Source organism: Kogia breviceps, chromosome 9, assembly GCF_026419965.1.
Source record: "Kogia breviceps isolate mKogBre1 chromosome 9, mKogBre1 haplotype 1, whole genome shotgun sequence".
NCBI lineage: Eukaryota > Metazoa > Chordata > Mammalia > Artiodactyla > Physeteridae > Kogia > Kogia breviceps.
In genome coordinates this window covers 5,722,046-5,749,758 of record NC_081318.1, presented here as the reverse complement: position 1 = coordinate 5,749,758, position 27,713 = coordinate 5,722,046, and the positions used below count along the sequence as shown (strand labels likewise).

The window sequence follows — 27,713 nt, the reverse complement described above, 5'->3', positions numbered from 1 at the left end:
GTCCAGTAGTTAAGACTCTGCGCTTCCACTGCAGGGGGCATGGGTTCCATCCCTGGTCAGGAAACTAAGATCCCATGCCACGCAGCACAGCCAAAACAGCACAAAGAAATGACCCTGGTCTTAACAGAATGACCACCCTACAGCCACAAGTCCTGCACCTCCCCAGCCAGTGCCACGAATTGCAGATCTTGGCTTTTCAATGTAACCTGTGTACTGGGTTGGATGGTGTCCCCCCCACAATTCATGTCCTTCCAGGAAGCACAGAAAGAGAACTTATTTGGAAACAGGGTCATTGCAGATGTAATTAGTTAGGAGGAGGTCATCCTGAAGTAGGGTGGCCCTCAATCCAACATGACTGTTGTCCTTAGAAGAAGAAGAGAAGCAGCAGAGCACAGACACAGACACACCACACGGCGGGAGAGGGCCATGTGACAACGTCGGTGGACGCAGAGACACGGCGGGAGAGGGCCATGTGACAACAACGGTGGACGCAGAGACACGGCGAGTGCTGCTTCCACAAGCCAAGGCGCACCCAGGACCGCCAGCAACACTGGAGCTAAGAGAAAGGCCTGGAACAGATTCTTCCCTAGACTCTTCGGAGGGACCATGGCCTTGCTGACATCTTGATTTTGGTTTCTGGCCTCTGGAACCGAGAGAATAAATTTCTGTTGTTTAAGCCACACAGTTTGGGGTACTTTGTAATGGCTGCCCCAGGAAATGAATACAGCCTAGTTCTGTTGTAAGCAACCCAGGTACAACGCCACCTTCGGGGAAACAGGACACCTGGTGAAGGTCTGGTCTGACATCCCCTTCCCTCTGAGAGGTGGTGCGTGATAGCATCTTTGAGAATTTCGGGAGTCCCTGTCCAGGAAACTGGGGGTGCTCTCTAGGGTGTTGGGATGTCAGTGCTAGGACACACCTCCCTATCTGGCTTCATATCTAAGTTCCGAAGGGCACGTCCCCCGTGCTGTCTGCGTGAGGACCACCTTGTCCTGTGGCGTTGGTACACTTACACATAAGTTCAGTCATCATGGGGGCGCCTTTAGGGGTGCTAGGAACGATACCCCAAACCACCGAAAACAGTTAAAGAAGAAAGCTCCCCACCCTTTCCTTACAAGTCACGGAGACTGAAACTGCACTTGGGCTGGCCTTGCAGATAGAATAATAGCGCCAACCTACAGGTCCTCTTGCAAATACAACCCGGAGAGAAAGGGGGACCACTCCAGACGCGATGCCCAAGGGCAAGCTTGTTTTCCAAATCGCTGTCTTCTTCGATAGGAACTTCCTACGTCATCAGAAAGAGTCGTAAAGAGTAGGGAGATGCACTAAGACACGGAAAGGTGAAAATAAACTCCATCTACTTTATGGTTTCCCTCGTATACTTCTAGATACGATCAACGGCGCTCAGTGGAGAATATTTTATCCTTAGATCACAAATACTCATGAGCCTAAAGAAGCTCTCTGAAACACACATTTGCTTCCCCTGTTTCTGTAACAAATCAGCCCCACCTACCCAGGGCCTGAGACAGAAAAAGTCAGGATGTGCCAGAAACAGGTTCACTCAAATCCCCCAAACGCCAAGCCGTGAGGACTGGGGCCCCGCACAGGGCAGATCAAAGAAAGGGCTGGGCCCTCTGGCCTCAGGCGTGGCCCGCTACTGATTTCCAGAGAAGGCTGGAGGCTGGTGTCCCAAGTGGCTGTCCTCACAGCCAGACCGTGAGTATCGGGGTGTTTACATTAACCCCGCGAGCCACGCCATACTGGGCGGATGAGTGCCGGAATAAAGCGACAGGTGGGAAACACGTTGCTCTGGAGATAAATTTGTTCCGGGGGGACGGGCCAGACCCCCACACTCAGCACCCTCAGTGACAGCCCCCCCGGCCAGCTTCGGCGTCCCTGCAGGTGGCACCGCGGCCGAGCGGCTGTGAGCAGCCCCCTGGCAGCCCTGCACCCACCTGAACAAGAGCACCAATGCCTTACTTTTTCTGGAGCGGGAGAAGAACCGGATGCCCCCGGGCGAGGTAGACGGGTTGGAGCCGGGGGAGGATTCTTTGGACGAGGAGCGGAAGATACCACTGAAGCTCATGCGGCGGGGGGAGCGCGGTGAGGACTCCTGGTAGGAGAACGGGAAGACGGTTCTGGGGGAGCCGGGGCTGGTCTTGGGCCTCACGGGGGCAGACACGGGGCTGGAGGGCCGGCGCTGGGGGCCTCTGGAGAAGAAGCCTTTGGAGGGGCTGCCTGAGCCGAAGGGGCTGTCCACCTGCAGACAGACAAGACAGACAGACGGACGGAGGGGTGAGGTCACCCAGAGCCTGTGAGGACCTGTCCCTGTCCTGCCCGCCCTCCCACCGCCCCCCACTACCCAGCTGCCGCCAGGACGCCCGGCCCGGGGGACAGCCTCACGCTCTTCCACAGCCAGAGGCGGCCCGGTGGGAGGACCGGACCCCAGGACGACCGCCCACGGGCTGGGCCGCAGCACCCAGGGGCCCACTGGCCTCCACCCAGTTCTCCGGAAGGGTCTTCTGCAGGTGGGGGAGGACAGCCACGCAGCCCAGAAGGCTCGACACACGGCACCTTCCCCCTCCGTCCTATTTGCGGCCCGTCTCGGGGCCTTCACTCCTCAAGACCTTGTGTCTGTCCTTCTCCAAGTCTGACTGCAGATCTGATCTCTCTGATCTGAAAGACAGTGGGCCCGGGGCTCCATCCTGAGGGGACCCTGGCGTGGGAAGTGATGAGGTTTTCACCTCCGAGCAGCTATGGCGCTGGAGTAGTGGGGGCTGCGGGCAGAGGCCGGGAAGAAAGCGAACGAGGCCGCGAAGGCCTGAGGCTCACTTCGGTGATGACCTGAAACCGTAGTTATGGTTTGAACACTTACTGGACTCCGTATTTAAGTCAAGGCACACAACTCTCAGACTCAAGGAATTTCGAACGTGTCCTGCTGATGGGTTTAGCAGCTGGCGCTCCCATCTGAGTGCCCGGGCCTGACCCGCTTGCCTCCGGGCCACCCTGGAGGTTATGCAGACTCCCTAAGCCTCCGTCTCCTCCTGCGTGAAGTGAGGGGCCGCACCTGCCCCCCAGGGCCGTCTGAAGGGGCATGGGTCAGACCTGATGCACAGGAATTGTACTCTATACATGACCTGCTGCCGTCCCGTGGGTAAGACTGCAGCACAGGAGCCAGAAGGGCCTCGGGGCCCACCCGGCTCTGCAGCAGAAAAGGAGAAAACGACGTGTCCCCCGGGCTCTGGGGCAAGAATGAGGCCTGGCCGGAGTCGTGCAGCACACTGAGACCCTGGGCTCCGCACGGCAGGTGACGACCGGTGCGCTGAACACAGGGCAGAGGCAGCCTCCGCGCCTCTATCCACTGGGGTGCCTGCCTAGACCCGGGACCCCTGTGAGCTCCTCCACCACTAGAGGGTGCCCACGAGCTGGACTTGAGGTCCCTTAAAGGAAGTGATGCCCTGTGGGGACCCTCAACCGCACGGCCCCTCCTCCCTGAGACCCTCCACCCTGCGTTAAAGGACCAGTGCGGCCATGGCGGGGAGGGGTGCAGAGGCTGGCCCCGTGCCAGTCCCCTCGCCGAGTGGGGATCCGAGGCAGAGGCCGAGCTTCCCCAGAGCCATATAACTCAGGCTCTCCTCCTTACGGAGAAGTTCAAGGTTTTCTTTTTCTAGCCATTTGGTACGAATAGCATTTAGATTCTCTGCCTCTAGAGTACTGGGTTCAGCCACTACCAACCGACCTACGGGACTCAGGCTTCCTGAGGCTTTTCTGCACCCTAAGAGTAATTAACACGGAGAAGCTTTTGGAGCAGTGGGCGGCGTGCGCCTCTGGACGTGGGGGTGGGGCGTAGGGACAGCAGGCCCAGGGGTGGAGGAAGACCCCACGGCAGGGTGGTACGTGTCAGGGTCCTGGACAAAGATACAGGAGTCTGAATCCCAGCTCAGTTTCCAGCAGTGACAAGTGACCTACGTGTCAGTGTCCTCATGTATCCAATGGGGACACCAGGCCGACTCGCCGCGTCGTCAAGATGACAGGATATACACAAGGGAGGCACCTGCCACAGTTCCTGGTACACAGCAGGTACGTCTGGGAGGTCAGCTCTCACCGCCATGAATTCGCTACAAAGAGATCCTTGGTAGGTGTGGAGAGTCGGGGAGGCTGGGATGATTTACGGAAAGACTCCACGTGGGGTGGGAGCCTGACCCTCCTTTGAGGGGGAGCCACAGGGCTCTTCGGCACGGGGGCGGGGGGGGGGGACACGGTCATTTAGGGCAGACGTTCTAGTGGTCTGTCACCATCACCCGCTGGGTGTCACTGCGCCCGGAGCTCAGAGAGGGGCTGGCTGGAGGCTGAGTGAAGGCCCCAAAGCTGTAAGTGGTGGGCGGGACCTCAGGCCCGGGGCCTTGACCCTCACACCATACACCTCCCGGGCAAAGCAGACACGGCCAGGAGGGGGAGCAGCCTGGACACGAGAAACGGAAGAGGAGTCAAGGTAGGAGGGTAACCCCGCGCTGCCCCGTCCCCTTCACACTGCACTGTGAGCCCTGCCTAGGGAGGAGGGATTGCTGAGCAAAGCTGACGTTCACTGCACGCAGGGAACCAGACGTGGGCTAGGACGGGGTCCCCGCGAGACCCTGGAGAACGGCAGGCAAGACAGGGCTGCCCTGAGCGTGGCCCAAACGGGGAGAGATTTCAGAGGGAGGCCCTGCCCGTCACGGGGCCCCGAGGCGGGGAAGGCGCTGAAAGCCGACGGGCTGCGGACAGGCCGGTGGGCAGACATGTCCCAGGGTCGGGGGGAGAGAGGAGCCGGAGCCGGGAGGACAGACAGACGGCCACTCACTTGGGCCGCCGCGGGCGGGTCACCGGGGCAAGTTGAGCCAAACGGCAGCCTCGAAGGGCCTGGGTGCCGGTTTGAACCTCACCGGGCTGGCTAAGGGGAGCCTAGGATTCTCCGGACTGGGACTGACTCCAATTCCGGGCTCAGAACTGCAGGCCCAAAGAGCCCGGCACGCAGCCATCGGGCTTCGGGAGGGGGCTCCAGAAAGCAGGCCCTCTCCCCGCATGGCCAGTGGGGGCTGTGGCCCATCCCGGCCTTGTCCCCCGTGTCTCCCGCCCTGACCCTGGCGAGGGGGCGGTGGCGCTGGGCCCCCGGGGCTGCTTCCCGCAGGGTGGGAGGGGTGGCGTGGGTATCGGCGCCATCGCAGCCGCTGGGGACAGAGCCCCGTGCCTCTTAGCAAGAGGCAGTAAAGTGACACCCTGCTAAACGTAACGGCATGCCTCTCTGGCTTTGGGTGAACGTGAACGAAGGGCCCAGAGGCTCCCGAGTGCCTGCCGGCTCTGCAGAGCTATGGGGTGGGCTCTCAGGCCTCCGCGAGCAGAGCTTCCAGGCCCACCTCTGTCTGCCATTGCAGGGAGGGCCGCGGGGGCCAGGGCCAGGCCACCCGGTGCTCGGTCTCAGCTGCGTCCCCAAGGATGCGGGAAAGCGAAGAAGAGGGTGGCACGTGTGCAGGTGAGCAAGGGGTCCGCGGGGCTGGCCTCGGCGGTGACTGACAGCTGGGCACCGGGCACCCCTTGGGAACTTGAGGGAAATGGGCGTGGGCGAAGGGGTTAAAGGTGAAGGGCGCCAGGAAAGGGGGGTCGAGTTGGACAGACCTCGGGGTGAGGGTCTGTGGAGCCCGACTCAGGCTGGGGAGGTGTGGAGGCTGTGCCCTGGATGCAGGGCACGGCCATTGCCCTCGGGGCCAGTGTGCTGATGGTACGCGGCTCTGGCCTGAGCCCCTGTGTGCTCCCGACGGAAAGGGGCTGGCGTTCTTGGCAGAGGGAGGAACAGTGCACACAGCCAGCAACGGACAAGAGGGCCCGAGCCCCGTTCCCGACGGCTCAGGTAAGTGGGTCGTGGATGCACGCCTTCACGGCGCTCCGAAGCGGGGGGTGTCCCGAGGCCACGCCTGCATTCCTAGACGGCCCCTGAGCACGTGTCCCGGGCCAGTCACTGCTCTACGTCTGCCCCATCGACAAGCTCATTTAATCCTCATAAGGGAGGGCGAACACCGTCCTGAGCCTGCGTTTGCCGAGGGGGAGACAGGTTCACAGAGGGTATCTTGTCCCAGGTCACACAGAAGGGACGTTACCAGGAAAAATGAACAAAGGAGCCGGGCTCCTCGTCCCAGGATCAAGGGACACAGACAGGAAAAGCTGTGGTCATCTGGGCATTCCACAGACTGCCCCAGGCCAGGCCATGCTGGCTGAGCCAGAGCGACCCCAGTGGTGTCGAATGATCCCAGGGACGTCGACGGCACTGACCTTCCTCCCAGTACGGGCCCGGGAGCTGCACACAGAGCTGTGCAGAGTCAAGGTGACCAGGAGCTCTTGTACCGAGATGTGTTATGTAACAAAGAGCTGCCACCTCTGGGAACAGGGGAACCAGGAAAGGGGACAGGTGGGAAGACCAGGCAGCTCCCATATCAACTGATGTTGGGAATGCAGGGTTGGCGCTGGTTTTATTTTTTCGGCTGCGCCGCGTGGCTTGTGGGATCTTAGTTCCCCGACCGGGGATTGAACCCATGCCCTCAGCAGTGAAAGCGCGGAGTCCTGACCACGGGACCGCCAGGGAAGGCGTGGGGTTGGCATCCTTGAGTCAAGAGCACCCGTAAAGGGGGGCTCAGCTGTGGCCCCTCCACTGAACTCTGAATGGTACCTAGATGGGAGAGGAGGTCGCCAAGCGTCCAGTCCATATGCAGCTTGGCAGTCACTGAGGATTTTCAGCTCCCTAAGGAGATGGGGATCTCAGTCACAGGGTACAAAGATGCAGAGCTGATCCAGAAAGGGCAGAAAGCCTCTGTGCGGTACCCATCCGGCTGAGGACACTTCCCTGTGTGGCCCGCGCCACTGGCCCCAGTTCAGGGTGTCCAGACTGAAGCCGGCTCAGGTAGGAAGCAGCCCTATGACTGTGGGAAAGTCTTTTCACCGTCCTGAGGTCCAGTTTCTTCATTTAAAACCCAAGTGTAGGTGCTGCATGGGACCCCAGGACCTTTGCACAATCTAGGAAGGAAGTCCTAATAATGATGGAGATTCACATTTCCCATCAGCCTGGTGGGATGAGGGACGTGGAGCCTCCAGGGCCAAAGAATTCAGCCTAGCTCTTATCTCTGCTCTCAGACACTGCCCACGGTGGCCCCTCCCGAAGCCTCGGCCCGCCAGCCGCCCGTCTGCCCCACGCTCACCCTGACCGCGGGCCACCCTGACCTCCCTTTGCTTGCCGTGGCCAACCCACCCAGCCCGGGATGCGCACCCCTCGGCTGCCTGCCCTCCGCGGCCCAAGCTTCCTCTGGAGGAAGAACTGACCAGCGGGAGAGGGGAGAATGTGGGTTAAAGAGAGGAAAGGGAAAGGGGGAAGGAGGACGAAAGGGAGAGGAACGGGGCGAGGAACGGGCAGGGAGAAGGGACTCCCGTCTGGTCTGCGGGGGAGACAGTTGGTCTCCACGTCCCGCTTTCACTGATGCTTTCAACCTCCTCTCTCCGCTAATTAGCTCCTCGGGCGCTCAGGGTGCTGAGTTCACTGTCAATCTTCGGCATCACCTCTGCCCTCTTTGGGGAGTCCAGTGGCTGTGGACGAGCCCAGAGGGAAGAGAAGAGAAGAGAAAAGAGTGAAGGCTGGCAGGTGTGAGGCTGAGCTCGGCTGCAGCCAGGTGCACGGGTGGGAGCGCAGGTCAGAGCACAGGTGGAGGTGCAGGTGAGAGCACAGGTGGAAGCACGTACAGGTGAGACCACAGGTGGAAGCACGGGTGGATGTGTCTTGGGCTCGCGCCGAGGGAGTTCTGCCTCAGCGGCACCTCAGGTGAGCCGTGAGAAGCTGTGAGGAAGGTGGCTTACCTTACGAGAAGGATGCTTTTCTGAACTCTCCAGGTCTCCATCCAGGAGCGGCATGGCAAAGGAACTCAGGTCCTAGGACGGAACGAGAGCACGTGGTCAATGCCCTGGACCCTCAGGTGCCCATCGGGCCTCGCCCAGGGCCGCTCCTGGCTCTCTGTGTGTATCACCACCCCCTCCCTGGGTCCTCCTCAAACGTCAAGCACCAGGGAGGACGCGGAGGGCCAACCAGGTGAAAGGAGGGGTGGAGACGTGCTGGCCCCTCTCGGAGATCCTGACCCACCTCCAGCTTCCCTTCCCGTCCCCCCAAGGGAAGGAGCAGGAAGAAGAGGCCAGCATCGCAGGGAAGAAGGGAAAGAGCAAGGGAGGAAAGCAGAAAAGGCGAGGGCAAAGCCCACCTCGGCGCTCTGGGGAGAGGCCGACGCCCAGGACTTCATTTCACGACGCGAACGTGGCCCAAGGAAGGGTGTCCTCCTGGAAGGAAGACAGGGCCGCATGGGAGGGCTGGCCGCTGGGGTAAAGCGGTCAGAAAAGCCCGATGACATCGTGGCCCAGAGAGGTGGCCTTGGGGGGAGCAGCTCGCCAAAGACTCAAGGTGTCTAAAATGAAGTCATCACGTCACCCTCACCCTGCTCCCCTTCCTCCCGTCTCTTGCCCGGTGGACACCTGCATGCCCGGGCAGGAACCGCACCTGGGCAGTCCTCCACCGGGAGAAGCTGCCGGCATCCCTAACCTTTCGTGTTTTCTTTCTCTTTTTTCCTTTTTTATTGTGGTAAAACACGTGCACACAAGATTTACCATCTTAACCATTTTTTTTTTTTTTTTTTTTTTTTTGCGGTATGCGGGCCTCTCACTGTCGCGGCCTCTTCCGTTGCGGAGCACAGGCTCCGGACGCGCAGGCTCAGCGGCCATGGCTCACGGGCCCAGCCGCTCCACAGCATGTGGGATCTTCCCGGACCGGGGCACGAACCCGTGTCCCCTGCACCGGCAGGCGGACTCTCAACCACTGCCCCACCAGGGAAGCCCCATCTTAACCATTTTAAGTGTAGAGTTCAGGGCAGTTAAGCTCGTTCACGCTTTTGGCAACTAAGCTCCAGGGCCCTTCCCTCTGCAAACTGAAACTCCAAATGCATTTGACAACCACCCGCCAGCCCCCTGCCCCAGCCCCTGGCACCCCCTGCCCCCATTCTACTTTCCGTCTCTGTGCATGTGACATCTCTAGGGAACTCATGGAGGTGGAATCGTGCAGCATTTGTCTTTCTGTGACGGGCTTATTTCACTTAGCGTAATGTCCTCAGGTTCATCCGTGTTGTAGCGTGTAACAGAATTTCCTTCCTTTTAAAGGCTGAATAATGTTCCATTGTATGGACAGACCACATTTTGTTTATCTGTTCATCCATCAAGGGACACAGGGTGCTTCCACCTTTTGGCTACTGTGAATAATGCTGCTATGAACACAGGTGTTATGGGTTGAACTGCATACCCCCTCAAAACCCATAGGTTTGAAGCTCCCACCCCCATTTACCTCAGAATGTGACTGTATTTGTAGAGAGGGTCTTTGGAGAGGTAATTACGTTAACATGAGGTCATATGGATGGGCCCTCCAATAAGACTTCAATCCAGTAGCACTAGTGTCCTTATAAGAAGAGAAGATCAGGAAACAGACACAGAAGGAAGGCACGTGAAGACACAGAGAGAAGATGGCCATCTATGAGCCGAAGAAGGAGGTCTCAGAAGAAACTCACCCTGCCGACACCTTGACCTTGGACTTCTAGCCTCTAGAATCATGAGAAAATAAATTTCTGTTGTTTAAGCCGCCCAGTCTGTGATACTTTGTTATGGCAGCCCTAGCAAACTAATCCAGTGGGTGTACAAATATCTCCGAGACCCTGCTTTCATTTCTCTTGGGTATATACCCAGATGTGGAATTGCTGGATCATATAGTAATTTATTTTTAATACTTTTGAGGAACCCCCATACTTTTTCCGTAGCAGCTGTACCATTTTACATTCCCACCAATGGTACACAAGGGTGCCAATTTCTCCACAGCCTCACCAATACTTGTTATTATTTTCTGTTTTATTTTAGTTTTTGGTTTTTATGGAAACCATCCTAATAGGTATGAGATGGTATCTCACTGTGGTTTTGATTTGCATTTTCCTAATGATTACTAATGTTGAGCATCTTTTCTTGTGCTTGTTGGCTATTTGTATATCTTTTCTAGAAAAATGTCTATTCAAGAAGTCCTTTGGGGGGCTTCCCTGGTGGCGCAGTGGTTGAGAGTCCGCCTGCCGATGCAGGGGACACGGGTTTGTGCCCCGGTCCAGGAGGATCCCACATGCCGCAGAGCGGCTGGGCCCGTGAGCCATGGCCGCTGAGCCTGCGCGTCCGGAGCCTGTGCTTCATGACGGGAGAGGCCGCAACAGTGAGAGGCCTGCGTACCGCAAAAAAAAAAAAAGAAGTCCTTTGACTTTTTTAACCAGCTTGTTTGTTGCTGAGTTGGTAGGAGTTCTTTATATAATCTGGATATTAACCTTTTATCAGATATATGAATTGCAAGTATTTTTTTCCCATTCTGTAGGTTGCCTTTTCACTCTGTGGATTGTGTCCTGTGGTGCACAGAACTTTTAAATTTTGATGTAGTCCAATTTATCTGTTGATATTTTTATCAATATTTTGTTGCCTGTGCTTTGGTGTCATACCCAAGAAATCATTGCCAAATCCGATGTCATGGAGCTTTTCCCCTGTTTTCTTCTAAGTTTTACAGTTTAAGCTCTTATATTTAAGTCTTTGATCCATTTTGAGTTACAGAAGTTCCCCCCCCCCCCCCCCCCCCCGCTTATCAACAGTTTTGCCTTCCAAGGTTTCAGTTACTTCAGGTCAACCAGGGTCCAAAAGTATTTAATGGAATATTCCAGGGACTTCCCTGGTGGTCCAGTGGTTAAGACTCCATGCTCCCAATGCAGGGGGCCCGGGTTCGATCCCTGGTCAGGGAATTAAATCCCACATGCATGCCTCAACTAAGAGTCCACATGCTGCAGCCAGAAGACCCCACATATCGCAGTGAAGATCCTGCATGCGGCAACTAAGATCTGACGCAGCCAAATAAATAAATAAATAAGGGGAAAAAAAGAGAAAATTCCAGGGACTTCCCTGGCCGTCCAGTGGTTAAGACTCCGTGCTGCCACTGCAGGGGGCACGGGTTTGTTCCCCGGTTGGGGAACTAAGATCCCACATGCCTCATAGCGTGGCCAAAATAATAATAATAACATAAAATAAAAATTTTTAAAAAAAGAAAATTCCAGAAATAAACAATTCATAAGGTTTGAATTTCATGCCATTCTCAGTAACTTGATGAAATCTTGCATTGTCCTGCTCTGTCCCGCCTGGGACGTGAGTCATCCCTTTGTCCAGCGTATATCCACACAGTACATGTGTTACCCCCTCGCCAGTCACTTAGTAGCCGTCTTGGTTATCTGTTCAACTGTTGCGGTATCACAGTGTTTGTGCTCACACGATCCTTATTTTACTTAATAAGGGCCCCAAAGTACAAGAGGAGTGACACTGGCAATTTGGATATTCTCTTACTGAGCCTACTTCATAGATTAAACTTTATCCTAGGTATGTATGTATAGGAAAAAGCATAGTATCCACGGTTCAGTTCTATCCATGGTTTCAGGCATCCACTGGGGGTTTTGGAACATATCCCCTGTGGATAAGGGGAACTACTGTAATTTTTGTATATTGTATAGTAAGGTTAGGGTCCAACTTTATTCTTCCACATGTGGATATCCAATTTTCCCAGCACCAGGTATTGAAAAGACTACCTCTTCCCAGTGAATGGTCTTGGCACTTTTGCTGAAAATCATTTGGCCATATATGTATGGAAGAGTTTCTTTCTGGACTCTCTGTTCTAGTTCATTGGTCTATATATCTGTCTTTATGCCAGTACCACATTGTTTTGATGATTGGAACTTTGTAATAAGTTTTGAGATCAGGGAGTGTGAGACCTCTAACTTTGTTCTTTTTTTTCCCCAAGATTGTTTTGGCTACTTGGGGTCCCTTGAGAGTTCATACAAATTTTAGGATGGATTTTTCTATATCTGCAAAAACATGCCATTGGGATTTTGATAGGGATTGCACTGAATCTGTAGATGACTTTGGGTAGTATTGCCATCTCAATATTAAGTCTCCAATCCATGTACATGGGAGGTCTCTCCATTTATTTGTGTCTTCTTTAATTTCTTTCAGCAACGTTCTGCAGTTTTCTGTGTGCCTAATCTTTCTTTTTACCCCTTCCACCCTCCCAACCCCTCTGCTGTGGGGTCCAGGTCTGCACCCTCCTTTGCCCGGCTCTCTTTTGGGTTTCCTAATTGTCCTCTAAATCTTTCAGCTTAGCCTGTTTCAAGCTATCTGCAAACCTCTGCTAGAACAGTGATTCTTAAAACCGTGGCCCCATTGTGCTGGCCTCTGCCCTAAAGCCCCAGGGCCTCCACCATAGCCTAGGCAATGGCTCCCACACCTAGTCCACTGGGACTTGCTGGCAATCTCTTACGTAGGCAGATTCCACACTCAGCCTCTCTGGTGCTGGTTTATTTCAGCATCCCAGGCTGGTTGCACCTTGGCAGTTGGGTCCCACCACAGAGTCGACTGGTCCGCGGTGCAGTGCAGGCTTCACCGTGATCCAGCCGGCAGCCCAGGCGGGGAGCTGCCAGCTTCCCATGGGTGACTCACAGTCAGGAGCTCTCAGCCGGGCCCTGCGGGCTCCAATACAGGCCCCGTGGATTTGCGAACCTCTGCAGCCTTATTTCTGATGTGCTCTGCACCCCACCTCCTTCTTTCAGCAAGAGCCCAGGCAGGATCTTGACAGCTTTTTAAACACAGCTGTGCGTCTGTGGACACTTTGCCTGGAACGCTGTCCCAGCTCCTCGGTTCAAGGTCACCCTTCGCCAACCGTACAACCCCGTCCTCAGAGAACAGACTTTGCTTCGCTTGGGTCCCTGCAGGACGGAGCTGGCCGCCTCTCTGAAGCTTGGAGCCCTTTCCTCCTGCCCACTTGCCTCCAGCTCCCAGCCCCAAGATCCTGGCTCACAGGGTGAGCTCCTACTGTCATGCAAAGCCCAATTCAGATAGGATCCCTCAGGCAGAATTCATTCTTCTCTTATCTGTGCTTCCACAGCACCTCAGACTACCTTTATTACAGGACTTACCGTGCTATCTTAATATCGTTTATCAGTCTGTTTCTCTAACTGGACTGTGAACCGGTCAAGGGTGAGGGGAAAGCATTCATCTTGCTATTCTGCGCCACATGCAGCAGGTGTGCAGAAGCGTCTGAATCAACTCCTGGACAAAGCAGCCCCCCCGCCCCGCCCCGGGCAGCAAGTGTGGGGGGTGCACGCCTGTGCTGATGAGCAGGAGGGGCGGCGAACGCGCGGACCCCCGTGAGATTGCAGGTCACTAAGGAGGAGAAGGAACCAGGTGTGGACGCTTAGCTCCTATTCTAATGAGTACGTTCCTCTGCGGTTTCAAATAATCATTACCCTCTCCCGTTTGTTCAGCAGAGCAGTTTCTACACACCAAAGCCCTGTCGCACATACTCGATTATTCCTCGTGGAACCATCATGCTCTGGTGACTGAGGCCCTGGCGGTTAAGTGACTCAGGACAAGGCGGTCTTGAAAGAGCCGAGACCAGGACGCGGGTCTCGCTCCCACCCCAGGCTGCCTGGAGCCCTGGGCGGGCCTGCGGCTGGTCCCCTGAAGCTCGAGACAAGGAGGGCTCCACATCAGCGACCACGGCAGCGCGTTCTCCTCGGTCAAGCACCCTCACAGAGCAGTCCCCCTTGGCACCAGCAGTGGACTTTGCCGGAAGGCTCCCCCACCCCACGTTCCGCGATTCTAATCTCGGCTCTCACCTCGCCGAGCTCACCAGCAAACCGTGCACACTGTGGAGGCTGGTGTGGGAAAGTCTCCGACTGCAGCGGTGACCGTGAGACTATTAGGGGGTGGGATGACTGGGGACCCGGCCTCTCGGCTCGGCCGACGTTCCAGAAGGCCAGGCACCAGGAGCTCGCCCTGCTCACGGGCTTTCCAAAGTTTAAACGTCCACCAGAGCTCTGTGCCTCCCTCGCTGCTCTGTCCACATCTGGCCGCCCTGAATCCTCCCTCCCCGTCGGCAGGCGTTCAGACCCTCCCTGGTGCTGGGTGACCCGTTCACTGGGCCACATGGAGGCACCAAGAGACGGCTCTGTCCCCTGCGATTGTCCTCAGCTGCACACGCTGTATTTCAGACCCTGACCACGTGCTCCGGAGATAAACGGCAGGGTCTCTGGGGAAAGTGCATTTTCAGGATTTGGGCTGATAAAGTCGCCTGTCAGGAAAGCAACAGGACAAAAGAGAAAAGCCCCAGGTTTGAGAAAATTCCCAAGGTGCGAGCCAACCTTAATACCCCATCCCTGCCCCTCTTCAGAATTTCATGCAAAAGCCAAAAGTCTAACTCAAAAAAGTAAGGTCTCAGCAGCAGAGCTGTCGTTAGTTTGCCATTAGAATGTCCTTAAAACTTCCATTTGTTGCCTCATCGGGTCCTCAGAGGAGCCCATACAAGTAGGAAAGGCAAGTGGTATCACCCCAGTCTATAGATGAAGATACGGAGGGTCGGAGAGGTTAAGCCACTTGCCCAAGGCCAGACAACCAGACAGTAGCAAGCAGGCCCTATAACCCAGGTCCACCCGCTTCTAGCTCAGAGCTCTTTCTATTAAACCCTCCCACCGCCTTGGGATGGCTCAGCTCCAGTGGCAAAAAACAACCCGGGGGACTCTTCCCTGGTGGCGCAGGGGTTAAGAACCCGCCTGCCAACGCCGGGGACACGGGTTCCAGCCCTGGTCCCGGAAGATCCCACATGCCGCGGAGCACCTAAGCCCGTGAGTCACAACTACTGAGCCTGCGTGCCACAACTACTGAAGCCTGTGCTCTAGAGCCCGTGCTCCGCAACCAGAAAAGCCACTGTAATGAGAAGCCCGTGCATCACAACGAAGAGTAGCCCCCGCTCCCTGCAACTAGAGAAAGCCCGCGCGCAGCAACAAAGTCCCAACGCAGCCAAAAAACTGAAAACAAAAAGACTAAAAAAAGCAACTTGGTATCGGAGGCTGTGAAGATACAGGGTTCTTGTATGCAAAGTGAGTCTCTGTGGTACAGTGAGATCACAGGGGAAGAGAACGGACGGAGGAGGGTCTGTACAGTTCCATGATTCGCTACCAAGGCAGCCTGTGATACCGTGTCTTTAAGGTCTACTTCTTAATTAAAAGTAATTCACCTAATACAACATTGTAAATCAGCTGTACTTCAATAGAAAGTTTTAAAAAAGTATTTCATGCTGATGTTGCAAAGGACAGAAAAGTATCAAGCATCCCACCAGCAAATTCGATCGTCCACATTTTGTGTAGTTTGGGGTCTTATTGATAGCTCACCCACTCCCGGCCACTTATCCCAACATTTCTCTATACTGTTTACAACCAACTGATGTGTGAATTCTTGAAAAATGAGGGCTCTTTTACTCCCGTCTCAGCCTTGACAGTAGGTGTGTATCGGCCAGATATAGTTCTGCCTTTTCAGCATTTCTGATGCTTTGTCTTACAAAACTCCTTTGTTGGTGCAGCTGGGCTACCCCAGAAAGAGCCCAGGTGAAAGTGCACACGCAGGACAAACAGAAAGGCTGCCAGCGTCAGGGGCCATGGCCTGCACCTAAGGGCCAACCAGGGCTCTTAAATGTCAGGGTGACCACAGAACATTCCTGTGTAATTACCTGCCGTTAGACTCCTACCGAGGAGGGAACACTCTGAGGAGTTTCGTGCTCCTCCCCTGCTGAGCAGACCTGAGCCCAAAGAGTGTCCATCAGCGGCATCTGGGGCTACCCGGGTGCAGACAGCGGACCCAGGGAGCTGTCTGGGCATCGACGAGCCCGCACCCCTCGGGCACATAAAAGCACGACCTGTTGTTCACAGAGATGCAGCCGAAGGCCAGGTTCCAGCCCAGTTCTGTGGTTTACTATCGGGAGATCTGGAGGATCTCGGGCACGTCTGAATCCAGTTTTCCATCTGCCAGAGGAGACGGTTTAACTAGATAATTTCAGAAGATGCCTGTTAGCTCAGACTTTCTCTGTTCTTACCTGCTGGGCTAAACAGCAGGTGGGATCGGGGTGGTTTAAGGGAGCGTTGCTAGGTTGAGGATAAAATGCTTCTCATCTTCTAGGATTTGTCATTAAAATCATTTTCTTCATCTCTCAAGCTACCAAATACTCTCCACGGTTCTCCCAGCTCGGGGCAGAGTCTCCAGACGCGGTGTGGGCTCCACCAACGGAGGGATGGGGGGGGTGCCCCTTGCTTCCCTGGTGATGCTTCATAGCTGAGCGGGTCAGGACCCAGACACATATCTGGCTTTTTCTATCTTAATGTGTGTCTCAACCTGCTTCTTAAGTGCTAACCCTCTGGTTTCTCAGGTGATTTCTAAGGTCCCTCAATTTTACGCACATGGATCGCTAGTGCAAACGCCAGGTGCATCCCAGCGGATGCTCGGCATGATTCTGGAAAGCCCTGAGTGGTGTCCTCAGACTACGGGTACCTGGCCCCCTGCCCTGCCCGGCCCCCTGACCCCCGTGCTCCCCGTCACCAACGTGGGGGGCTACTCGCACCATCGAACCTCGTCTGCACCCGATCTGTTGGAATTGTGGCGAAGGCCTTGGTGAGGCCCTCACGTGGGATACTCAAGGGAGGCATCTCCAGATGGACTGGCTTTGCTCAATCCCTCAAAACCGCCAAATGGGCAAAATTCTTGGTACTAATGTTGGGGGCGGTTACCAGAGCCATGGTGACTCGGAGCCTTTGAGAACAATCATGCTATATAACGACTCTCAGAAAAAGAAGGAACGGACCCAGAATCACTGGAACTCGGCAGCAGGGGAGGGACAGGGGACACATTAGGGAAAATGCCTAAACTTAACTCTCGGAGAAGTTCCAGAATTATTTACTTTCCCCAGAAGACATCATGGTTCCTGACTGCACCCTGAGGGGCTTCCTGATATAAAAGAGAAAAGGAAACCACTGTTTTTCGCTCCTGCGCCCACCCTCCCACCTCCCTGGTGGTCCCGGGATCGATTCATATAGCTGTTTGGGGGCTCCCTCGCTGCCCTGGCCAACGGCCCTGGGTCTCTGTGCCCAGGTGATGCCTACTGACCAACAGCGGGGGGGAAAGTGCTTTGGCCCCGCGGTGGGCAGTACTTTCTCCCAAGAAAGAAGCCCTGGGCCGTGCAAAAGGCAGAAATCTGGCAGCCTGACCCTCCTTGGTGTTAAGGGAGTATCCAGCCCCACTGCTGACCCCAATTCCTCACCCAGTGGCCTCTCCAGCCCCACAGTAGCACCAGACAGTAAACTCTTTTCTCAACAACAAGTAGCTTCAGAAGCCCTAGACCAGAGTGGTCAAGAGACCGCATTCTCCCCTCAGCTCTCCCCTAACTCTGGCACGGAGCAAAGCGTTTTAGTCTCCAAGGGCCTCAGTTTTTCAATCTGTAAAATGAGGCTATAGTGCCTTCTGTATCACAGGGCAATGTTGTGAAGACCAGATAGGATGATACAAAAGAAGGTCCTTCCTGAAACTACAGTGAGGTATCACCTCACTCTGGTCAGAATGGCCATCAACAAAATGGCTAAAAATTATAAATGCTGGAGAGGGTGTGGAGAAAAGGGAACCCTTGTACACTGTTGGTGCAGCCACTATGGAGAACAGTATGGAGGTTCCTTAAAAAACTAAAAATAGAGCTACCGCATGACCCAGCAATCCCACTCCTGGACATCTATCTGGAAAAGACGAAAACCCTAATTTGAAAAGATACATGCACCCTTATGTTCACTGCAGCACTATTTACAATAGGCAAGACACGGAAGCAACCTAAACGTCCATCAGCAGAGGAATAAATGAAGAAAATGTGGTGGTACATATATGCAATGGAATATTACTCAGCCATAAAAAAGAATGAAATAATGCCACTTGCAGCTACATGGTTGGACCTAGAGATTATCATACTAAGTGGAGTAAATCAAAGACAAATATCATATGATATCACTTATATGTGGAATCTAAAAACTGATACAAATGAACTTATTTACAAAACAGAAACAGACTCACAGACATAGAAAACAAACTTATGGTTACCAAAGGGGGAAGCAGGGGAGGGATACATTAGGAGTTTAGAATTAATAGATACACACGACTATATGTAAACTAGATAAACAACAAGGACCTAGTATAGCACAGGGAACTATATTCAGTGTCTTGTAATAACCTATGATGGAAAAGAACCTGAATAAGAATATATACATCTGAATCACTTTGCTGCACACCTGAAACACTGTAAATCAACCATACTTCCATTTTTAAAAAAGGTTAAAAGAAAAGACGGCCCTTCCCGTGGTGTGAGCTCTCACATGGAACTGGGTTGCATCAGGACCACTGGCCGAGACGCACTCCAGCCTCACCAATCGAGGCCAAGGAGAGGCCAAGGGCGTCACCCGGGGCAACCACCGACCTGGGAGGCCAGGGCAGTTTTTCACGCTCCACCTGGGTCTGAAATCAGCTGAGGAGCTTTTGCAAAGACGCTAGCTGCCCCTCCTACAATTAGAGAGCCGTCTGTATCCCTTTCCCAAGCAGAAGACAGGCTGGTTAATAACCGGAGCCTGGCAATCCTGAAGCGGGGTTACACAGCGCAGGCTGCCGCCAGAGGCTCTCTTCCTGCTGAAAGGCCATGGCGCCAGGCCCTGCCTTGTGGGCGGCCTTTGCTTGACCAGAGGTAAATGGAGCCTTAGAAGGACCCGTGGCCTCCTGGCTCTACAGCCCAGGATGCTGTGCAGAGGGGGACAGGGACTTGGGCTGTGGGATGCCTGGGGACCCCGATCCACATTCCCAGGGCCCCCCCTCCACACTTTCCCGGCTCAGGTCCCCAAAGTGACTTCTCAAAGGCAACTGTTCCCAGGCCAGGTGGAGTCCAGCCTCTGCTAACCACTAAGGACTAGGCCCCAGCCTCTGGTCTTCTTCCAGCCCGAGCCCCTCCTGGCTAGAGGCAGCGGGAGGGACAGGCTGGGTGGAGGACGCAGGGGGTCTGGCTCAGCTCGCGGTCAGCAGGGAAGGAGGCAAGTGCCTGGGGGCGCCCAGGAGACACAGGTGAGGAGCCGAGCCGTCTGGTCTGCTGCAGCCCCCGAGCCCATCGCAGGCATCTTTCGCGCTCTCGTCAGCAGATACGGCCGGGGTTGCAGGCGCTGCCTCAATCCAGAACAATCCCAGTCTCCACAGGTGGTGCTTTAGGCCAAGCCAGGTGATGGGAGGAGAGTGGTGTTATAGAGGAGAGAGCTTTGGGCTCTGGTGACCAAGCGCCATCACAGAGCCTGCGCTGGTTAACTTCATGTGCCAACTTGGCCAGACCACAGCACCCGGTGGTTTAATCAGCACTAAGCTAGATGCTGCTGTGAAGGTATCTGCAGGTGAGGTTAGCATCTATAATCAGCAGAGTTTAAGTAAAGGAGATCACCCTCCACGATGTGGCTGGCCTTCATCCAGTCAGCTGAAGGCCTTAGAGCAAAAACTGAGGTTTCTGGAAGAAGAAGAAATTCTGCCTCAAGATCTTAGCATCAACTCCTGCCTGAGTTTCCACCTGCCGGCCTGCCCTGTGGATTCGGGATTTGCCAGTTCCCACCGACACGAGCCAATTCCCTAAAACAAATCCCTTGATGTGTAGTATTTATTATCTTAATACTATATTTACAATATAAATAACATGTATCAGTTAATATCCTATTGTGATATATAATATATAATGATATGTTAATATAATATGTGTACTATATGTAATATATACAACTGTTACTATTAGTTAATCTTTATATTAAGTATACATTGTATATACTTAATATAGTAATACGTGATAAATATATATTAAGGATGTATATATGTGTGTGTATTAAGGACATACATGTAGGATGTGTATATGCGTATACAGATATGTGTATCTCCCACTCCTCTTGGTTCTGTCTCCAGAGCCCTGACTGATAACAGAAACCTAGACCCCTCCCCCCACCCCCCTCGAGCTGGTGGGTGCTGACCTTGGGCGAATCTGGCCGCAGGAAGGTGGCAGTTTGGAGACAGTCAGCTAGCCCTGGGGAGGGGAATGGGGCCCGCCCGGTCAGCAGGGGGTCTCTGTACACACAGAGCCCTGACTTTGTCAAGGACCTCGAAATTCCCAAGGCAGATGGATGCATGAGAAGAAGAGACGGGTGTGAAAGGTCTTGGCTCCTGCAGGTTCAGTAAAAAACAGGAAACAGCCCAAACAGTCCTATTTTTTACTGTCATGGAAGATTTACAATGTGTAAAGGAGAACAGCAGGCTGGAAAAGCCCCGACATCCCATTCTAGCGTCATCTGTGGAACGATGAGAATTGTTCTCGTGTCGCTTGCTGGGTAAGTGGTGTGCGTTTCCACCGGGCGTGTGATGCTGCTGTGTGGTACCCACCCACCGTCTCCTTCCACCCACCAGTCAGCTGACGGCAGGGAGACGCTTACGCGCCCAGGGACGCACTCCTCCACACTGCTGGACACACGGGCAGGACTCAAACGGGAGTCTTTCCCCCCACACAAAACCGACACTGGAAAAGGTGCCGAGAAGCTCATTCACACTGAGACATAAATGACTGATGACAGCCTGGGGTACAGGGAACACCAAGACCTCATGATCAGAGAAGGATGCTCTAATGGGATCTCTCGGGCCACTTGGCCCACGTGAAAGCAAGGACAAACAGAAGTGGCTGTCTGTCAGAGGACAGCTGGCCCTTAATTTCTAGGGCTGTTTGCAACTCTGACATGTCACGATTTTACTAAGACAACCCTTAAGAGAGGGTCTGCAGAGGCCAGCGCTGGGTCTCTGGGGAGGGCTATGTACCCACAAATAAAATGCCAAACCACCAACTGAGACTGTGGTAGCCTTGGTGTTGAACCCTCCGTGGGTGTCACCCACTGCCCGGCCAGCTAGGTGACTCTGCTCGTCATCGGGCCTCCCTCACGTTAAGTCCTCTCCACGAAGGCAAAAAGCAACCACGAGGGAAAGTGGAGACGCTGCGGGTGTGTCCCGCAGACCCAAATGGCCCCCGACAGCTGCCTCTGCAGCCGCCTGCCTAGCGCCCCACGGGCAGCGGGGGGCCCCACAGGGAGAAAATCACATGGTTTGGGTCTGGGCTTCAAGACAAACCGCAGGACAGAAAACTTGAATGAGAATGAAACTGAGCACCCAGGGAACATGTTTATCAGGTCACAGCACCGCTGGCAGCTCCGAGACACACCCTCCTCCGTGCGGGGGTGGCGGGGGGGGGGGGGCTCTTATGCAAGACTCCGGGCTTAGAGACCTACTTTCTGCTCTCAACCACCTACCCAGTGTGGCTCTGGGATTTGGCTCAGGAGCCAAAGTCCACACAGTTTTCAGCTCAGAATCTGGAGAATATCCAGGGTCCATATTTATATAACTGTTTATCAAAAGATTCTTCCTAAACATTCCTGCAGGTGCCCAAAGATTCTTCCGTTCCTACCTGTGTGTCACCACCTGCTCCGTGACCACATGTTACAGATTGAAAAGTACAAGGAATTCAGGGGAAGCAGCAAACACCAGGGACTGGAATAGAACGCAAGGGCTTCTGCACTAAGTGAGCGTAACGAAGAAGGTGCTTTTATTTATTCGCTCTAACTTTCATCCCAGGCTGAACTGGCTGCTCCAGAAGCATTTAGCCACAGTTCTCTAACTAATAGCGCCAACCCATCAGTGGATCATGAAATCGATTTAGCGGATTATACTACCACCAAAATATAAATCAGAATAAAATACGAATGCATCTCATTGTTTCCTAAAATTGTTTCAATTATTCGCACATAGACATGAATAAAATATACATGTTACTGCGTTGTGGACCAAAAAGTCCGAACAACTGTGCACTGCGTGAGCTCTGAAGCAGCACGGGTAGATTTCAGAGGGGAGCCGACACCCCCTGTCCTTCTAGATGTCATGAGAGTGAACAGGGATGAGCATCATCTTTTTTCCTCTGTCCTGGCTGAAGCCCTCTGACCTCTCTTTGTACTTTGTGCCCAGAGATACGCACACAGAACGGAGACGGAGCATCACATCTCGTCACTGTCATGGATGGGAGGTAGGCAACTCCTTACCTCCCCCCCTTTTTGTTTTTTGGCCGCGCTGCATGGCTTGGGGGAACCTAGTTCCCCAACCAGGGATGGAACTTTTTTTTTTTTTGGCCACGCCCTTGGCAGTGAAAGTGCAGAATGCTAACCAATGGACCGCCGGGGAATTCCCACCTCCCCTTTCATCCAACCACATCCATCCCTCCCCTGGCCCTCTGAGCGGGGGGCACTGCTGCTCTGACCTACCATGGGGTCCTGCCAACCCCAGCAGTCCCAGGCCACCCCAGACCCGGAACAGCAGTTGCAGCCCTGGGGAGAACCACCTACCGAGGCCCCTCCAGAGTGGTATCTGTCAGCACCTGTGCCCCCCTGGTCCAGGCCTACTGCAGACCCCCTGGTCTCCTGACACCGAAACCAGGGAAATAACGCAGTCACAGGGTGTCGCCGTTGGAAAATGTCAGAAATCTTCCAAACTGATCCCCTTCCATTACGGGTGGGGCAACAGGTTTCCAGAGAGATTTGAGTGAGCTGCTCGAAGGCACATGGTAGAGTCATGACCGAGACGGAACCAAACCCTGGCCTTGCAACTTCTGGCCGAGTTCTCTATCACACCGTGCTCTCTCCAGTTGACTTTGACCTTCTAGCTTACGTTTCCATTACATAAGGCGGTGACAACCGTCCCGCAGAGTCACAGTACAGACGGAGCCCCTGGCACGGGCCTGGCTGCCCCGCGCACCCAGGTGTCAGTTGTAACTGTCACACGAGGTCGGCCACCCTCTAATTTCAGTTCTCTTGGTGTCTTTGCGTCCAGCGACAAAGCTCTTGCTCCAAGTTGCCCTTTGTCACCCACTGGCCTTGTGGGAATGTGCTACTTCCTGGGATTCCTCCACTCTGTGGTCATGGCTCTTAGGGTGGGGGCAGCTGCTCCGGGAACTTCCGGGAGCCACAGAAACCTCAGCGCCCTCAATCTGATGGAGGGCTGGAGGGCACTCCGCAGAGAAGGGCTGCAGGTGCTGTGCGTCAGAGCCTAACGCAGCAGGTACGCGGAGACCAGCAGCTCCAGGAGATGCTGTCTGCCCACTTCCCCTTCCTTCCAGGGCAGGGCCGGCCCGGGGCCCCTCGGGCACACGTCGGGCGGCTCCTCGTGGGAACTCAGAGTTCTCGGGTAGAACAGGGGGCACTGGGGGCACACGGCGTCCTCCCTCAGAGCCCAGTGGCCACCGAGGGTTCCAGGCACCCCACCTTGGGCCAGAGTCCCCCACAGGGCAGGTTAACGATGACCCTCAAAACAGGCAAGGGGCTCCTTTCTGCTCGTGGACGCCGCCGAGGAAGCATCGTTGACATTTGCCCCCACCTCCACGGCCGTCATGTCTAAGTCAGAGTCACCCAGAGAGCCCGAACAGCTGCAGAAGCTCTTCGTCGGAAGTCTGAGCTTTGAAACAACCGATGAGAGTCTGAGGAGCCATTCTGAGCCGTGGGGGACGCTCACAGATCGTGTGGTAATGACGGATCCAAACACCAGACGCTCCAGAGGCTTCGGGGTTGCCACGTACGCCACCGTGGAGGAGGTGCGCGCGGCCATGAAGGCAAGGCCACGCGAGGTGGATGGTAGAGTGGTGGAACCAGAGGGCCGTCTCAAGAGAAGATTCTCAAAGGCCTGGTGCCCACTTAACCGTGAAAAAGATTTTTGTTGGTGGCATTAAAGAAGACGCTGAAGAACATCACCTAAGAGATTATTTTGAACAGTATGGGAAGATTGAAGTGATTGAAATCATGACTGATCGAGGCAATGGTAGAAAGAGAGGCTTTGCTTTCGTAACCTTTGACGACCATGACTCCGTAGACAAGACTGTCGGTCAGAAATACCACACGGTGAATGGTCACAACTGTGAAGTAAGGAAAGCCCTATCTAAGCAGGAGAAGGCTAGTGCCTCTGCAGCCAAAGAGGTCGAAGTGGTTCTGGAAGCTTTGGCGGTGGCCGTGGAGGTGGTTTTGGTGGGAATGACAGCTTTGGTCGTGGAGGAGACTTCGGTGGCCGAGGTGGCTTTGGTGGCAGCCGCGGTGGCGGTGGCTATGGTGGCAGTGGTGGCCGATGGCTATAATGGATCTGGTAATGATGGAAGCGATTTTGGAGGTGGTGGAAGCTACAGTGATTTTGGCAGTTACAACAATCAATCTTCAAATTTTGGACCCATGAAAGGAGGAAACTTTGGAGGCAGAAGTTCTGGCCCCTATGGTGGTGGAGGCCGATACTTTGCCAAACCCCGAAACCGAGGCGGCTATGGAGGTTCCAGCAGCAGCAGGAGCTCTGGCGGTGGCAGAAGGTGTTGATTACTGCCAGAAAACAAAGCTTAGCAGGAGACGAGAGCCAGAGAAGTGACGGGGAAGCTACAGGTTACAACAGATTTGTGAACTCGGCCAAGCACAGTGGTGGCAGGGCCTAGCTGCTACAAAGAAGACATGTTTTAGGCAGTACTCATGTGTATGGGCAAAAAAACTCGGGGACTGTATTTGTGACTAATTGTATAACAGGTTATTTTAGTTTCTGTTCTGTGGAAAGCGTAAAGCATTCCAACAAAGGGTTTTAATGTAGATTTTTTTTTTGCACCCATGCTGTTGATTGCTAAATGTAATAGTCTGATCATGACGTTGAATAAATGTGTCTTTTTTTAAAAAAAAAAAACAAACAAACAGGCAAGTGGCTAGCTCTTTGCAAAATTTATTTTTTGGTCCTTTTTACTAACTTAGCTCCTATTGTTAAAAAAGAAGCTGGATTGAACCTATGCCCTCTCTGAGGCCTGGATACAGATTTCTGTTCCAACCAGCTGTGCTGATTGGAAACTCACATCCCATCGCTGGTCCTTGGTTTCCTCACCTGAGATAGGAGGTATTTGGGTCTGAACCCTGGAGGCTCCTCCAAAGGCCTTCCAGCCCCCAAATTCTATTCTAGGCCATCCCTCCTCCTGGCCCCGAGACGGCAGGCTCCCTTCCACATGCCGGGCTGAGCCCCAAGGCCGTGATGGGTCACAATGCTCCTGGTGGGTACACCCTGGGGTCAGGCCCAGAGGCCGCAGGACAAACACCTGTAAGTAGCTGCCAGGGGATGGGGGAGGGGTGAAAAGGCAAAGCACTGGGAATTTTTAGGGCAGTGAAACAACTCTGATGCTGTAATGGTGCAGACACGTTGCTATACATTTGTCAAAACCCATAAAATGTACAAAACCAAGCATGAGCCCGATATAAACTCTGACTTTCAGTTAACAATAGTGTGTTAATCAAGGCTCATCAGTTGTAACAAATGCACCGCTAATAATAGGGGATGCTGGAGGGGAGGGGAAGGGGGTACGAGGGAGCTCTCTGTACTTTCTGCTCAATTGTTCTGTAAATCTAAAACTTCTCAAAAAAAAAGTCTATCAATTAAAAAAAAGTAATAGCAGCAAATAGGCAGAGATGGCCTCGGTTCTGTCGGTCAACCAATCACCCAACACTCTGGGCCTTGATCAGCCACCTCCCGTCATTTCTACAGGAGACGGCAGGGAGCCTGCCGTCTAGCTGAGGGGCTGCCTTGGGCTGCCCCAAGAGGCCTGCGGGCATCAGTCCAGGTGGGGACAGGAGCTGGAGTGGTCACTTGGTCCTGCATCCATGGCTGAGTCCTTCCAGAATGCAGGGGAGCAGGTGTATTGCACACGCCCAGACTCAGGGCCCTGAGGCCGCAGGGATCTCGGGCACAGAAGATAAACCTGGAGACGGAACAGCCAGCTGGGGTCAGGCAGCAGGAGGGCCGGGAGGAAGGTCTGCAAACCCACGTCCCCTCTCGCAGGCCGAGCCGTCCAGTGTAGACCCTGGGGCGAGGGCTGTGGCCTCCACGCTCCAGATGGAAGCAGGTGGCAGCCGGGGTCACCAGGCAGCCTCAGGATGTCTGGAGGGCGGGGGAAACAAATCCCAGGGCCCGACTGGAGACCCCATGGGCACAGAGTAACTAGTGGTTCCCAGTCGGGGACTCAAGGCCACAGACCACGGTACTAACGAATCCAAACAAGGAGTTTGCTGGGGGTTGTGTTTTTGTTTTTGCGGCCAACAAACCCATTCTATTCAAGAGGCCAGCTCGTTACATAAGGAGGGGAGGGAAGAGAAATGCTGGGTGTGAGGCCAAAGTCACCATAAGAACAGAAACTTCTAGATCAGCTGCCACCACAGCAGGGAGTCAGGTACACAGCACAGGGACTGTTTGTAGCTTTGCTTTTTCAAGGAAGGGGAAAAACAGCCTAGTTCTCACATTCTAGGAATTGGGGTAAAAGCCATCACCTCTCAGGAGGACCTGGTCCCTGGAGTGTCCTCATGTGTACCTTGTGTCCCGAGGCCACCTGGATCTCCCTTTGGGGTGGGATCGGGCTCGAAACACCTCCCTGTGTGACTCCCCACCATTTCTCACGTAGGCCCTGCTGGATGGTTTGGGATCTTTATTTCTCACTGAAGAAAGGACGGAAGATTCTGGGTCAGGTCCTGTGGGGACGTTCCTAAGCCAGAGGACCCCTTGGGATGGTCTGTCCCCTGGCATCATCAGCCCTTTCGTTTTCACTCTCGGTCACTTGGTCCTGGAAGCCTCCGGGACACATATCTCTGCCGTTGGTGCCTACAAGGTCTTGGGGACACCCTCTCTTACTTGCAAAACACGGGGCTCCACGTCCCAGGTCCTTGTGTCCAAAGCAAGTGGACTCTGACCTTCCAGGACCACCGTGGGTAGCCGACATTTCCCAAAGATCTGCTCTAAACTGATCGAGGAGACCAGCGCATCCCCGGGCAAGTCCATGAAGAAGAAAGGGAAATCCCACAGGCGGAAGGGAAACCAGAGCTGCCAGGCGGGATTCCAGAGGCTCCGTGTGGTCCCCTCTAGTTTGCACACGGCCCCATTTTCACGGTTCAGAGGACACAGTTAGACAATCACGTGGCCTGGTCTCCTCTGCTGCCTGTGTGCCTAGCCCAGAGAACAGAGCAGCACTGAGCAGAGACCCTGTTGGCTGAAACCTCCTGTGGTCCCTCCTGCCTGCACGCAGCCTGGGACACCTCTATCCGCCCCACCTCCAGACCAGGGCTCACGACCCCCCCACAAGTTCAAGGTTATTATACACAAACCATCTTCAAGGTATCAGTCAGGAAGCCAGCATTCCTTTATTGCAACGATTTGCAATTTAAAATACTTTGATGGACTTCCCTGGTGGCACAGTGGTTAAGAATCCGCCTGCCAATGCAGGAGACACGGCTTCGAGCACTGGTCCAGGAAGATCCCACAGGCCACGGAGCAACAAAGCCCATGCGCCAGAACTACTGAGCCTGCACTCTAGAGCCCGCAAGCCACAACTACTGGAGCCCGCGTGCCACAACTACTGAAGCCCGTGCGCCTAGAGCCCGTGCTCCACAACAAGATAAGTCACCGCAATGAGAAGCCCTCACACTGCAACGAAGAGTAGGCCCCCACTCGCTGCAACTAGAGAGAGCCCGTGCTCAGCAATGAAGACCCAACGCAGCCAAATCAATCAATTAAATAAATAAGTAAATTTATAAAAAAAATAACATATGTTGCTGGAATATAACTGAAAGCCAGTGGATCTCACAATGGAGCTTCCAAGAGTC

General features: G+C 54.3%; 1 protein-coding gene and 1 long non-coding RNA gene across 15 annotated transcripts in view; one reads left to right on the top strand and one right to left on the bottom strand.

The window, feature by feature from the left end:
- The window catches only part of PRKAG2 (protein kinase AMP-activated non-catalytic subunit gamma 2), a 290,170-nt gene that overhangs the window by 200,402 nt on the left and 62,055 nt on the right, over positions 1–27,713 (bottom strand). For 11 of the 14 annotated variants that reach the window (XM_059074109.2, XM_067041793.1, XM_067041798.1 and 8 more), the window contains exons 2-3: positions 7,873–7,944; positions 1,981–2,260 (exon numbers count right to left, since the gene is read on the bottom strand). The exons of 1 other annotated variant lie outside the window; for it this stretch is intronic. In XM_059074109.2, the coding sequence (XP_058930092.1) occupies positions 1,981–2,260; positions 7,873–7,944 (352 nt within the window). Of the gene's footprint in view, positions 1–1,955; positions 2,261–7,872; positions 7,945–27,713 lie in introns of all 14 variants that reach the window. 2 more of the 14 variants (XM_067041807.1, XM_067041809.1) reach the window with 1 other exon arrangement.
- On the top strand, positions 3,797–5,493 carry LOC136794777 (uncharacterized). Its single transcript, XR_010841980.1, has 3 exons — positions 3,797–4,080; positions 4,440–4,492; positions 5,412–5,493. It is a non-coding gene; the product is annotated as an uncharacterized lncRNA (long non-coding RNA).